This window comes from Falco punctatus (assembly GCF_963210335.1).
Source record: "Falco punctatus genome assembly, chromosome: 5".
Lineage (NCBI taxonomy): Eukaryota > Metazoa > Chordata > Aves > Falconiformes > Falconidae > Falco > Falco punctatus.
In genome coordinates, this window is record NC_137584.1 from 41,008,773 (window position 1) to 41,024,565 (window position 15,793).

Below are 15,793 nucleotides of genomic sequence, written 5' to 3' on the forward strand. Positions count from 1 at the left end.
GCTTAGCCATAGGAGCTTTGTACACTGCAATCAACTTCCACGTACCTACTTTGTACTGTATTAGATTCATTAGTTGATTTACCAAACTAGGTCTGTAATTTCATGCCATGACAATACTGAAACACATCAAAGTAATTTTAAATTGTTTCATCAAAACAAAAGCAATCGCACCCTCCCAAAAGTTCAGAACAAAAATCAGTAGGGTTATATAATTGGTAGTGTTTGTCATGCTACCAGACTTCAAGTGATATGCTTCAGCCAAGTTAAAGAAAAAAAGGACTAGCAGCTTTCAATGTCTACTTGCTGTTGTCCAATTATTTCTTTTAAACAACAACAAAAAACATAAATATGTTACTCAGTGCTGACCATATTTAAAGTGAAAAATGGAACAATTCCATTCACCTTCTGAAAAGGCTGCTACAGACATGCACAGCTGCCAGAATCAATGTTTGCAAAATTCAAACCTAGAACTGCAGGAGAACAGGTCGGAAATGCAGAAGATACCTCAAATTATAGCCCTCTGAATATTTCTTTTAGAGGTTTAATCTACCTTATTTGCTTTAAATTACTTCTGCTAAAAACTATTATATTGCCAAACATTAACTCTCTTCTCTATCTGTAAGTAGGTAATACTTAAGACAGCAAATGAGGCAAAACTGAAAAGTGCTTGAAACACCTTAAAAAAACCAACTAGTCGGGAGCCTTTAAGGGTGCAAGTGTAACAACATGTGCACTAGAGTTACGTGCTTCAGCCAGCACCAAGGAGTTCAGAGCAGCAGTCTTACAGAGTCTAGTATTACAGTGATAACAGCACCTTTGGATGTGAAATAATATTGAATCTATTATCTCAAATATTTACAATTAAAACAAGTACTAAAATAGCAGCACATCAACAATTACTACATTCAGACTTCATTTATAACTAGCTTTTGCCTTTTACCACAGGGCTTTTAAATTAAGGAGACAAACAGCCACATTCAACACTTCCATGATGATCCCCACCACCAGACTCATTGCAACAGAAAAGGAACCACCCCATATTCACCACAGGAAAAAAGGTATAATAAAGAGTTATCATAAAGCATTGAGATGCACTTCAGGTTCACTTGCCAATCTACCTGTCTGTAGTAACATAATCTCTATATCCCAAGTTATCTTGCAGCCCTATTTATGCTACACAGCCAGAGCTTCAAGTTGGTCTCTAATTCAGCCTGCCCATCCACTGACTCCCTGAAAGTAACTGAAATCCTTCAGAACGGCTCAAAGGCCCTTTTTTACAACTTCCCAGGTCTCAAGGAGAACATTTGCACTTGTTGAAGAAAAAAGAATATGCAAAATATTATTTTAGCCAGACTAACTTGAAAAAATCTAGAGAGCAAAGCCCAAAAAATAGTATTTTCATTATTTGTGTTGATTGACAGCAATCTTGCTTTATTTTTAATGCAAGTGGCATCCACTTTAAAAACAATACTAATCAAAATACAGTCAAATGACTTTGAACTATAAAGTTCAAACACTATGACCCCAAAGTTTAATACGTTAGTTTGAACAATATATTATCATCAGTACTTAAGATACATTAACAAGGTAACAATTGGTCATTTCCAATAATCACGATAATAAATTTGAAATGGCAATAGAGTGATAACTATTTCATGCAGCATTCATATTTTTAGATCACTTGTACTTGGCAGGGGAAAAAAAGTCATCTGAGAAACTGCTGCATATTTAAGACAACTTTAAATCATAATTCAGTTGACAATCTTCCCAGAGCAAGCAGTCCCCTGCATAACTGACAACAGGGCAAAGCTCTCCATGTCCTTCAAGACTACAGATCATAATGTTTGTAACTTGTGGTTTGTAACTTGAATTTTTAGGTTGGTATGTTCTGATGGTTTTATAAACCACATAGCAGAAAGGTATTGATGAAGCCTGTATCAGTCCTCAAAAGAAACAAAGGCTTCTGAAAAGGCATTAATCAACCTAAGCATCTTAAAATTGTTGGATGGATGGATCAAAGTACACAATTAGGACAGGTGCATGAGCCTTCCTGGAAGATGGGGGTACTATGCTATATAAAAGACAACTGAAATGAGTGCAACTACAGCGTAAAAAGGAACTGGCTGCTCATCAGCCAGCCTTAGTTTTCTTAAAATACTGAGTGTATATGAAAGAAAAACAACATACACCGTTTCAAAGAAGAGTAGCAAATTTCAAAAGGAATCAGTGCCTTCACAGAATTCAGCTATATTATGCTGCTCTTAATAAGAAAGATTAAAGAAACATAAAAGCTTAGAATTGTAAATTATTATGCTAAAGTAACAAACAACTGTGTCCAACTACCGATCTTAATGGATTTAAAAAATAGCAGAGACTAACTGAATAAACTGAGTAGTTCCATACAAAAATGGATGAGTAGCTATTAGCTACACCATCTCAGAATCTCCTACAGAGATATCTGCTGAGGTAGCAGTTGTGTTTTATTCTAAATCCAACTTCTAAACTAAGGTAAGTAAACAACAATCCCAAAGCTATGGAACAAAACACTGAAGGCAGCACACCTTTTTAAGAAAAACTCGTCCATGTTCTTGCTTAAAAGGCAATTGTATTTTTAATCAATATGCACACACAGCCCGCCCGCCCACCCACCCCAGGCTTGTGGGCAGTAATAAACAACAGACCTTTTAATACAGAGGACATAAGCTGGTTTTTATCTAAGTGTATGATTTAGGAGAGATACAAGGAAAATATCAGACTGATATTTTTACTGGTACTCAAAAGTACTTTTAATAGCAATTCAGGATGGTGCTTGGTGCCTTATCCTGGTAAAAGAGGGAACAAGCGCAATTAATGAAGACTTGCATTTCACTGATCTACCTATATGAAGTTACAGAACTCACGCTGTCCTCTGACAATAAAGTATTGAATTACTTTTGCAAGGGCAACTCTGTAAGAATTGGCGTGTACAAACAGTAATACCTAAACTACAGGGCTTCTAAAAAGGAAGAAATATCTAATATGCCTATCAATCAAAAGCTATCTGACCACTAGATATGGAGCAGGGAGAAGAAAGAAAATTACAGTAAAAAGGAAGACACCATGTTATTATAATTGCCATGTTAATTTTCTGAGGAAATCGCAGCAGGTCAACATTACAGGTCTCCTTTGTCAACTAATCAGAAGGGGGGAAAACTTTAAAGACCTCTTAATTCTCAATAAAGGGGTTTTCTCTCTGTATTTCCTACCTCCTTAAAACACTGTGCTTCTCTGCTACAAACCCCATCCTTCCGGAGTTAACTCCAGCTCTCTGAAGAAAAGGGAACATCTGTTCTGACTTTGAATAACTGAGTGCATCTACTAGGGATTCTGAAGCCTAAACGGGAATTTGGAAATCCACACACATATTTTAAACACAGCTCTGCCTTGCTCTATTAAGTATGGTTTTAGCCCTTGCTGATGTATTTCCGTGTTCACTGCAGTCCCCAGTCCTACTTTAAGTATACAGGATGTTAATTCAGAAAAAAAACTATCAAGTTCAGCAGGTGTACCCAAGTGTACCTGACCTATTCACAACAGCAAGCAAAAATGTCATGCTGGAGCACTTCCTTCTCTCTGTATAAAACCCTTCTTTACTACAATAAACATTTGTAAGAAGAGATTGAACAACAACAAAAAAATATTCTACAAATCTCTCTGCCCCACAATTGACCTTTCATTATTTGTAATTGCACGCAACTCTTCTGCACTTGGTCTTGCAAGAGCCACTACAAGAAGTAGAAGTTTTGGTAGAAAACAGTTCAGTGAAAAGAAGCATAGACAAACTGACACAACAGTCATAGTACATGATCACCTGAAACTATGTATCCAAATATTTTTGTAGTTCATGAACTAAAGAAACTTATGCACATAAAGCACAAATTCTAAACCAAAAGAGGGTATTAAGAAAACAGCTCTGATTAAACAGACTGCCCCTTGAAAGCCTAAGTCTGCAAAGACAACTACAATTGATAGACAAGCCATAATGAAAGGCACCATGCAAGCAAAACCAAGCACGACAGATGTCTACTACGTCTCAACTTGCTCTTGAAAAAGTTCAGTTGGATACGTCCTTCGCAACCTCAAATTTTGTAATTCCCAAAGTTTTAGTAAGATTAATTTATTTTAACTAAAATTTTAGGTATGTCATTCACAGGAAAACAGGCATCTACAAACTAGCTGTTCAGAGTCATTTCTAGCCTACCATTCTCCTCCAGTACTTGGCTTCCCCATACAAAATCCTCTTCATACATGGTGTATAGAAGGCACCCAAATGTCTAGCACTAGCTGTTAATGTCAGATTGGAGGACTCCTAAACTTATGAGTTGGATGTGTATGGTGACTAAACAAGAAAAATAATCCATTGCTTTCTACTGGAAGTGTCATATATATGCTCAACATTACTAGAAGTCTAATCCTATGATGTTAATTTGAAGACATTACTAATACAAGCACCACCATGACAAACTGATTATCCTAACAAGTACGTTCAATTTGTGTATCAGTACCAGATGCAACTAATTTCTTCTCCCAGATTTCCAAATTTACTTTGAAAAATATTAGGGGAAACATTGTCCCTAGCTAATGCAAGTGCTATTTACTTCATCTTTACTTGTCTTACCTCCACGCTGCCTTCTTTTTTATTTATTTATTTATTTATACACACACAAAACACATATCTGCGAATAGTTAAAGAACAAAATTTGAAAGTAAGAATGAAATGGGAACAAGAATATTAACAGATAAATGACTAGGTTATCACATCAATTACATCCAAAGCCTGAAGAGTTAAATGGGGAAGAATTAACTTTCACAAGGATGAGATACGGACAAAGTTCATCAGTACTGCTGAACTGCTGCGAAACCTGCAAGATTACCATCAGAAAAACTAAAGGACAGGGGGTTTGTTTTGTTTTTTAATCTTTTCTAGACTGTCTTCCATCCTTTTGCCTCTGAGGACAAACAGACTCTGGAGATTTGACAGACATTGCCATAATTTTATTCAGAAACAAGCATGTCATCTTTCAACAAGGTGCTACCAAAAAAACCCAAATAGCAAACTTTTTGAGTGTGAACCAGGGCTCAAGAGAAGCTTATCTTTCAAAAGGTGAATCAGACTGTCAGTAGTGGAAAGACATTCAATAAAACATTAGACAGAAAGGGTAAAAAAGGCTGCATATGAGTATAAAGGCACAGCTCAGTTTTATTAGCCTCTTAACAAATGGCACTTTTCTCAATGAATCCATTCCCCTACCATTTGCAACCAGTGTATAAAGCCTATCATAAACATATAGAGATCAAAGTCAAAATTAACTTTTTTGCATCCACTACTTCTGCTAGAATGTTTTTCCAAATATCTCATTCAGACTGCAAATCAGAAAATCAAACTATTCTATTGCTTTCATGTATATTCATACTTTTATCAGTAGTTGACCTTTTGCCAATCTACCCTCAACCCTGCTGATACTCTGTAGCCCACGTTTATTTACAAGGGACCAGTTACACTGTCTTTTCCTGTTGCAAGGGTAAACACAGCCAGCCGTTTTAGCCTCCTTCCCTGTTTACCACTAGGGAATGAAGAGCTTCAGTAAAAGAATCAGAACAATAAATAAAGAAGATGTTATCATTTTCCTAATCCATATTAGGGATGCTATTAAACTCTGATATTACCAAATTGAAAAAGGACTTAAACGTTTTGTCAGTAAGTTCCCCATAGTAAAATGAATCCCTCTGTTCATCATTCTGTTGTACTAATTAAACAGTTTTAACTAAAATGGTCAGAAAGTACGTGCAAGCTGTTTATCACTGCTGGCCTTTGAGCTTCAGTATACTCAAAGGACATGCTACTTTAGATGTGATAATTACTGAGTTTTTACATTTTTACTGAAGAGGCACAGAAGAGTTCCAACAGAGAATTTCACATTAATCAGAGCTAACAGGGTACTTATTAATAATAAAGCCATGATTATAATAGAAAAACATTTATTCAGTCCAACATTTGTAGGTACTAATTCCAAAAACTGTTTAAATTGATATCAGACAGAAAGTTTAGTCTCAGCTCTTCAGGGAAATTCAAGAAAATTAATCATTTATCTGAAGCATAAGAAATGCTAAAGACTATTAACTATTCACCCACAAACAATAGTATACCCTCCATCCTTCTACCTCCTAAAGAGCTCAGTAATTTTCCTGACATCTTTTCTCCTTACTTTATTAAACTGATGGAAGATATTTCTCTGTGAATTGTAAACGCCTTCAAACTGTAACACCAAAGACTTAAACGAGGGTACAAAGATTTAACTGGAAAGAGAACACATTTTTAACTGAAGGGCAACTTATAAACAACGAATGGAATTTCATCTTCTGGGTGCCTTCTGCACAATTTCTCTCTCAAACCTCAGAAGCACATACATGGTTCAGAAAAGCTAAGTAGCTCAAATCTCAGTTTTAAAACTAAAAATGTCTATAAAGGTCTAAAGCCTTCCAAGGGTGCTAAAATAATATCTACAAATATACACAACTGCATTACTGTAGTTTGTAATGGAAAAAACAAGGGGCCAGAAAACCATCCATACCAACAGTTATGCAAACTATCAGACTGTGATTAAATCATGGAAAAATGCTCATTATAATTATTATGACATACAGAAGAAAATTAGTTATTCTTTAGTAAGATTTTTTTGAGTATCTTTCACTTCCCAGTACAGATAAACAGTCAGCAAGTCAGCATTTAAAAACTACAGTTAAACCTTGCATCAAGTATGGTCTTAGAATAAAAATTAAAATAGAAATACTCCATATGCACGCATATAAAAACTAAATTATTAAGAGACTATAGGGAATTTTATATATTTATTTTAGCTTTGCAATCCAATTTTATGTATTTTCCTCTGTGGAGGTACCCAAAGGACAGTCAAACAGTAACATCAAAGTGATTTATGCTATGACAATTTACTATTTCATCTTTTAGACATATATGTCTGTTTAAATATACATATGTAAAACATAAGTTTGTTTCAGCTTGTGGCAGACCATTATTTTTATGCCTCACAATTCAGGATTCTGTGCACAAAGTGGCACTATAGTACTACTCAGTATTCACTACAGTCAACTAATCTATATGCTTAAAATAAGTAAAAAATATTTACCACAATAAAAATTTATTAGAACATCATAAAAATTTGTTGATTTTTCCCCCCCCTGTTATAAACAGTATTACATAATCTACATCAGAAAACACTTTCTGGTCACTCTCCTCTGATACTTTTATCCATATTTATGTCTCTAAGATATACAAGATTGTCAGTTGCAAGAGAATGACAGCAATAGAAAGAATTAACTGTATTTATCTGACAAACTCACTCTTAATAGTCTGCACAGCAACTCTTCCCTGTATCTGATAACAATTAAACCAACTGCTAGATATGAGCAAGAAGTTTCACCTAACACTGTGTGACTACAATGAAATTATCTTTACAAGTGAAATTAATCTTCACAAGTGAATTTTCACAGGTTTAGGTTTGGTTTTTTTTAAGACAAGTTGGAATCACTGTACTCCAGACCTGTTGAACATTGTAGTTATTTAATTTCTAATCGCAAAAAAGATCTTACTAAGGGCCTAAATACAAAACCACAACTGTTTTTGTATGTAGTGGTATATTCTAGTTGCCCAACCAATCGTTGAGGCTGTGCAGATTCCATTCTGAGTAGCTAGGATCAAATACAGACAACATGTAGACAGGCAGGAGCACACAGAATGCTGGGCTTAGCTCCCCTACAAAGCCTAAACTGCCAAGTACCGCCCCAGTGGTAGAAGTTCTACATTTTCTAGCAAACATTTCACATCATCTCACAAGAACCAAATACTTTTTTATTCCAGGTCACGTGTATACAAATCACAAGTCTCCCCAACTCCTGAATTTGTAAATGTTTATTAAAACACATTAGTGAACACCTCAAAGGCATTCTTCTAAAGGCACACAAAGAGCTAGCAGTAGCTAGAGAAATCGCACATCTTAAGTTACACAAGTGCTTTGAAAGTAACTAGAGCCAAACTATTTCCTGCTTATTTACACTATATTTGATAATTAACCAGCAGCAAAGAGCAAAGCTACTACAGCCTTGATTTCTAGAAGAAAAGCTTAATAATAATAACAGGAAATCCAATCCCTTTTTCTTTCTTCTATCTCATGATCCTGGTACAGCAACCATCAAGTTCTGCAACAACTACAACCAATAACTAAGGCAACTCTTTGCAAAGGATGCATTGTCAAGTTATACAACCAGTATTTAAACAACTAAGCTGTTTTAAAAAGCCAATAAGTGATATAACTAAGATACATACAGATATCTAAGCACAGAGCTACTTACAGCGAACAAATGCACAGCACAGTTCCTCTCAGAAATCTGTAATTCCAAGGAGTTTCAAAGGAATTACTGGTTTTGGCATGGGGATTTGTATGCATGTACTTATGTGTACATATATGTACATAGATATGCATAGGCATATATTTAATTTAGAAGAAAAATGGAAGGAAGGGGAGAGAGATGTCCTCACTGCCAATGCAAATTCTTTGAACACTTTTCCTAGTACAGGTATTTTAACCCAAAAGCAACAAATCTTTCACATCTTTTTGAAAACTGAAAAAGTAGAAGAGACATTTGTCTAAATACTCTGTTCTGAATAACAACTTCCACTTAATTTTCATAATAAAGTATGACACAATGATATTTTATTTAGAGGCCTGTATGTTCTATGCAGTATTAAAATAATGAAGCTCAATTTGGAGAGCTTAATCTAATTAACGATACAGAGAAAGGCCACAGAAATACAGAAGTGTTACTTCCTTTATTTGCTGTTCTGTACTTTCTTCCACTTTACACAATTTCATGTGCAAATGCCTCACTTTGGACCCTGCACTCCTCCATTACAACAGGACCTCTGATTTCTATTAGGGAAGAATAACAAAACATCTTATTTTGACAATGATCTTATTTTGTCATTGAAAACAGCTGGGGCATATTTTGACAGGGCTATTTTTCCCCAGTTGTTTTAAGAAACCAGACACAGGAGTTCTAAACAGTTCCTCTAATTAAATGAAACCATTCTCCCTCAAAAAGGTAGGTGTACAACAGAACAGAACACCCAACGGAGAAGGTAACATTGGGATGCAAACAAGAGCACTGAGCTTTCCTTAAGGTGGGTGGAAGGGGGAGGGGAAGGGAGGTGTGTGTGGCAGGAACCAACCCCAAGATAAACATATTGCTGTATGTAACAGAACTAGTCATGGCTTAACCTCATTACACAGGTATGTGACAAACAGTAATTGAGATAAAGTGCAGTCTCCAGGTCTCTAAATGGTCTCTAGGGGTTCTCCAACGAACTTTTAGATGAAAAAACACTGTCCCAAGAGCTACATTCCCTCATAAAACTCACTACAGTGTCTCAGGACTGACAGTACTGAATGAAGAAGAAAATTCTGGTGTTAAATCTACAGCCTTATAATCCATAATATTTTCGTATTTAACACAACCTTCTTCCACTTATACTCACTACAAAATCAAACCACCAAGTGGAAAATACACTGCTTCCCTAAGCAGTATCTTGTCAAAAGCAATTCAGTGTGATCCAAGGGTAGCATCACATGAAATTTACATTTAAAGACGACCACAAGGATCAAAAAATAATTTAGGGACTAAAAAGATATACTTACATCTGGATATTCTTTTACAGGCACATATAGTTTCTCTTGTAACTGTACAATAGGTCCCACAGCATCTGGTAATTCTGCACTTCTCTTCTCCGTACTACCATTTAATGTGTCGTTATACATGTCTTTCCGTACTCTGCTAATTTCTGTGGGGGGAAAAACGTATATTAGGTATTAAATACAGTAACAGATTATAATCTAGCATGATAGTCTTCTCTTTCTAATCTTTCCCAAATCTTAATGCCATTTTCTTCCTCTCTTTATAACTATCATGGTAACGTGAAAGAAAAATCTACTCTGGTTTCACTTTTTTTTTGTTGTTTTAAACTGCAGCACCCATCTTCAAATGTTTTCTTCATGTGTGCAAGTTTATGGAATTCAGCTACTGAAGTAAAAGTTATGTGCAGCCCCTTAGAACACTTACAAGATTGCTCACATCATTAAAAAGTATATAAAAAGTTATTTTACATATTTTTAATAATAAAGCACTTCGAAAGCAAAACAAAACAAAACTTAACAAAACAAAACTACATCTATACACTACTGTTTGCTAGTTATGAAATTAACCATAGCATTTGGAAATGAAATGCTGTATCTTTCAGCAATGAGAAAACTGTCAACTCAAGGATGCAGTTACTGAGCACACAGTGTGAAAACAAACTAGTAAATATTGTTCTACTGACTACCCCCAGTGAGATAGCAAAAAAATTAAGACAAATATGGTATCAGAGACCTGGGCAACCTCTATATACACACAGAAGTCCTACTACTTCATTGCAAAATAATGAAGAATTGCTCAACAGAACCAGGGAATGTTACAAGTACTGATTTTACCAATTACATCTGTATTACCCACCCCTCGAGGTATTTACTTGCAAGATATAGTTGACTAGTTATGAACAGGGTGGTTAAAAATGGATCATTTCATTCAAATCCAAGCTAGTTTCACTAAACTGTAACAATCTGAGAAAGGACAAAAAACTTCCTTTTAGTTAACTACAAAACATATCATTTCTAAAACTGTTAAACTGGTATTTAAATTGCTGCTGTAAGAATAAAAAAAAAGTCATATTTCGTAACTTACAGAACTCCCAGTAGTATAAAATTTTCCCAATGAGTTTATTCCAATATCACTAAAGAATTATTTAAAATTAATTTATTATCAAATTCCAAACTGAAAATTAACATTTAAACCGGTATTGTCCCCAAAGCATGAAAACTTATGATAGCGTGGGCTATAAAGATGAAACAGGTACCAATAATTCCAGTCTTTTACTTAGAATTGCTACTACTGCTTTCAAAATCTTCAGAATTAAAATGAAACTGAAAACAGAAATTTTATTATTTCATCTGACCACAGGAAGCCACAGAAACAAGAAGTCACTTGAAACTCGATCAGCAGACAAGACATTAAGATAACCTCTGTTTCATAATCAACACTTGAAAAACCAGGGGTGAGAGGGAGAGCATCAGAATCAAGTCCCTGAAACGCAACAGACCTAACTTTGAATTAATTCAGGCTAACTCGGTTCAAACAAACTTACTGTGCATATTCAAGGACAAGTCATCTCTCCACTGGAAAGTGACATAATCATGTATACTATATAATGACTGAGTGGTTAACACCTGTTTAGAATGGAGAACACAAATTTCACCATCATATAATCATAGCTCAAGGAAAAAATCCACAGCTGCTTCTACACTGACAATTTTGGCAACAGGCATAAAACCCTCTGAACTAAAAGCAGTATTTATACTGGCTTCAGTATACAAAGAAATTCTTTAGCACATCTCTTTGAACAAATATTATTATCTTTTGGCAGACTTTGTTTCCTTTTCATTCTCTTCAGATTTTCCATTAACTTACACTACACTAAAACAAGCTAGACAGTCTGCCGAAGTACTGAAGCATAAGTAGCAACATGGTCATTTTTATTTGTATTTGGCAGCTACAGAGTAGCCGCACTGAAAATTTCATTTTAAATTGTATCTTTCATGTAGAATATAATCACTAACATTAGATATCCTAGTTTTCACAGGAGAGAAAGAACACTTATTTTAATCTTTCCCTCGCAAATGCTCGTACATCATATTCATGACACTCTAGAGCGAAACATTCAGAACACGCACAGATAGCATGATAAGCTGACTTGAGGACTACCACCGAATTCTGGCTTGTGTGAAACAAGTCATCTATCATGCTTTGAATGCTATATGGAACGAAGACACCTACCAACCCACAATTTTCTACTCCACTACAGGATCAGACACCTGAAATTTTGTTTTCTTTGCATATGTAGGTTCTTATCTTCTCACTTTACATTCAAGCCACTGGTAACACTGACAAACATCAGGACAAGGATAGTCAGCTACATCAACTCAGCATTACCATCAGCTCCCTGAGTGCTACTGTTTTTCTGTTGCCTCTTGGCATTTTATCTTCTCTCTTGCCTTAGACACTTTCTCTAAGACCTCAGAAGAAACACTCAGAAGCAGCAGGTGAAGTAAAAACCATGTATTCCCAGGTTTTCTTTAACTACTGATGAGGTCTCCAAACTCCCTTTCTGTATAACACACTGTCTAGGAGCCTCTCTTTTCACTTCTCTTGTATTTGGCAGAACCGAAGGACTACTGTTTAAATTCTAAAATAAGTGGATCAAGTCTCCAGTTCACCCATTCTCTCTCACCTCTAACTATGGATAGCGCACAACCTATCTACCTTCCCAAATTGCTAAGTTAGCCCAGCCAACCACAAGCATGATCTGAAATACACAAATTGAAGTAATTTATCTCCTTAATATGCATCCTGGCGTTTTCCAGATTCTGCTGAAACTTTTTATGCATTTTCAAGATACATTTCAAGATGCATTTTTCCTTTATGACCAACAGCAGTTTTCTCAGATACCTGCATCTTGTTTAATGATACCTCTTGTGTCTCAACAAGAGTACATACAGAAGTAATTAATTTTGGTAACAATTTATTTTTACTGTCTCCATTAAATCAAATTCAATTTCTAGCCTCTTGAGTATCTCGCAACTTTGCCACTCAAGTTAAGCAGTTACATACATCTATAGAACTACCTGCTACTGCGTTTCCAACACCTCCATCAAGAATCTATGTGAAGTGCAGTAGAATTCCAGAAAGCCTCACCAGCATGTTAGAAAAGCTGAAAGCTCTACTCTCCTTTAACCTCGCCAGCCATTTTATTCCATTCTGAAATACTTAGAAATACTTAAAAATCTGAGGACAGGAGAGATACAAAAGTAGGGAGGTCACATCCTCAAAGCACACCTTTTTAATTTTTAACCATTAAACCCACACATCATTAAGAGGAACTCAAGTAAATGGCCTTTTATATGCATTTATTTCACATCATTCCTTACACACAAGGGAGCAGTTTTCTTGCCTTCCCTCCCCAAAAGCTTCTTTGGCATGTCTCATGAAATCACACTTCCCAAGTTCATTTGCAAGGCTTTAGCTCCTCCACATTTACAGTTCTTTACAAATTCTTCCACCATGATATCTCACAGGAAGCCAACTGATTTAAAAATAAGGAAAATTCTACTTTCAGAGCAAACATCTAAGCACAATTCTAACTACTTTATCTCTGTCTTAACACCACAGTGGTAATTATGTTGCATAACGCTCTAGGGATTTAAAAGAGAATTAATAAGGAGAGATACTTAATTATAATAGTAGATATGGCTAAAAAAAGCATACAGCAGCTTCACCATACCTCTAAAACCTGTGAGCTCTGCCAAGGCAGTAATAGGGCTCCCTCTGAAAAGATCTAAGTACTCATCTCTACTATAAGTAGAAGCAGAAACTCTTATAAAGAGTTTAAAAATCCACATTATTCACCTTTAGCAATACTCTGGTTTGTATGTTTTAAGTAATACATTTAGCAGTAAATGACAAATTTGTCTTGCTCACAGCAGGGTAGTGAAGGAATAGGCTCAAAAAAAAAAAAAAGAAAAAAGACAAGCTGGTTTCAATATAATTATCTTGTTCCACTTTAATACAGCATGACATAGTCACCTATGGTGGCAATGACATGCATTCTGGTCCAGGAGAATGTTCTCCTTCCTCTGCCCCTGAAAACTATGCAAGTAATGTAATCTTTTGTTTCCTTCATCTACAGATACTATTTTTTAATCCCTCTAACACCTTTCTAAGATAGATCTGAAGCAGGGCACACTGTTTATACTGACTACATTTGCCTACAGAGATGTACTTTCTTGATTTCTTCCTGACACATAACGATAAAGTATTCTTCCCTCTTAAGCACATGAAAGACTGTTCAGATGAATGTCTGTCATCACATTAAAAACCACCAAGAAGTTAGTACTTTTCAGCTGTCAATTATCATTCTCTTAGAGGAAGTAAGACTCTGCACATGTGTTTAAGACTGTTGGATTGCAACATAAAATGGGTTTACATAAACCACTCGGCAAGCATATTCAACCTAGGAAATCACTGAAAGGGTGCAAATTCTTCCTCTCCCATCACTTTCAGAGTTGCAAACCACCCTCATCCCCAATGCCCACTGCTTTACAGTTTCTTATCATGAATACTTCTTCTAAATTATAAAGCTTTATCTTTCAAAAGAAGAGCAGACTTGGACACCAGTTTTAAACCAGTATGTTCCTCATTGCAGTTTAAACCAGAACTAAGAATTTGAAGAACTGAAACAAATAATCCAATGTTAACAATTTGCTCCAGTTTAGCTACAACTATTTAAACAGAGCTAAACTGATGCCACTCTCAGTCTGTGCTCCTTTCCTAAGTCTAACAAGTTAGGCCATCAACGCACACAGAATTTAGTTCTTCAAACTGAAAAAAAGTAAGATGTGTTTATCTGACACAGAAGAGCCACTTCTCTATCTTTCTTGATTTTTACAATACACAGCAGATGCGGATGGAACAAACCAACAGCCACAATCAGCAAGAGATTTGGAATGAATCAAAACAGTAACCATCTTAACACCAGTCAGCATGCTTCCTTAAGGAAGCAAAGCCCCACACACTCAAAGATTCTCAATCACAAGCTAGTTTTGATATGAAAAAAAAAACCATGAGCAAATTTTTTAAAGTTAAATTTTTTAAGAGATAAAGTAAGAAAAACAGCTATGTTCATATCACTACAATTCTACACAGCAGTTGGATCTCAGTGGTGCATAGAATATTCAGTTTCAGTTTTCTACTTTCTCACAGGAATCAAGTTATACCCAAAACAACAATGACTTTTTTTTTTTTTGTACAGAGAATAACTACATATTTTGACAGGCAGAGTTAATTCTTACAATAGATTTGTTTCTTATGGACTATGGCACTAAAAAGTGTAAACAGTGCCCTCAGTATTTCCGTATTAACTTTTCTGTGAAAAGCGAAAAATTCTGGTATCTATCAGAGATGACTTTAGTAAGTCCACTCATATTCATATTTAGTAAGTCCACTCATATTCATACCAGCACACATTAAGCTGAGGGGGCAGGTGGGGAAAACAACAGATTCCAGTCCCTTTTAATGTTTGGGGGTTTTTTTAAGTGTAAAATGCAACAAAATATGTGCAAAAAGTTAATATGTTTATAAAATATTTTTACTGCATGCAACTGCTGCTAGATCATTAATTTAGGAATTTAAGAGGCACTTTTAAGGAATACATTTTTTCCAATTCTTTTGCAATCAGATAGGTCCCCGAACTAGGAAATTAAGGTTACAAACATTCTAACAGGCAGACATACAATTACTACTTTGGAGACTCGAATTCCACTGAATGTGGATCCAGGGTTTATCCAGGTAGACAATCCATTCTATGTCCCATTAAAGCATTACCCATCAATTAGACAATGGCAACTAGATACCAGTTCATCTTATACAGTGTTTTCCTCAAACAGCATCCAATAATATTGTAAACAAAGCACCTGAAAAATGTAATCAAGAATGGAGAAAGAAAGCAGAAAAAGTATATAAATGTATTATTCTGCTCTTATTGAAAAATGTCTAAAAGACAGGTGGATTATAACATGTCTTGAAAGCATTCTGA

General features: G+C 35.5%; 1 protein-coding gene across 8 annotated transcripts in view; it reads right to left on the reverse strand.

Moving 5' to 3' along the window:
- QKI (QKI, KH domain containing RNA binding) overlaps positions 1 to 15,793 on the reverse strand; it is a 159,735-nt gene that overhangs the window by 111,921 nt on the left and 32,021 nt on the right. For all 8 annotated transcript variants that reach the window (XR_013928645.1, XM_080390571.1, XM_080390570.1 and 5 more), the window contains exon 2: positions 9,750 to 9,892. Coding sequence is in view for 7 of the 8 variants with exons in the window: in XM_080390571.1 (XP_080246697.1) it covers positions 9,750 to 9,892 (143 nt within the window). In the remaining variant the exon portion in view is untranslated. The remainder of the gene's footprint in view (positions 1 to 9,749; positions 9,893 to 15,793) is intronic.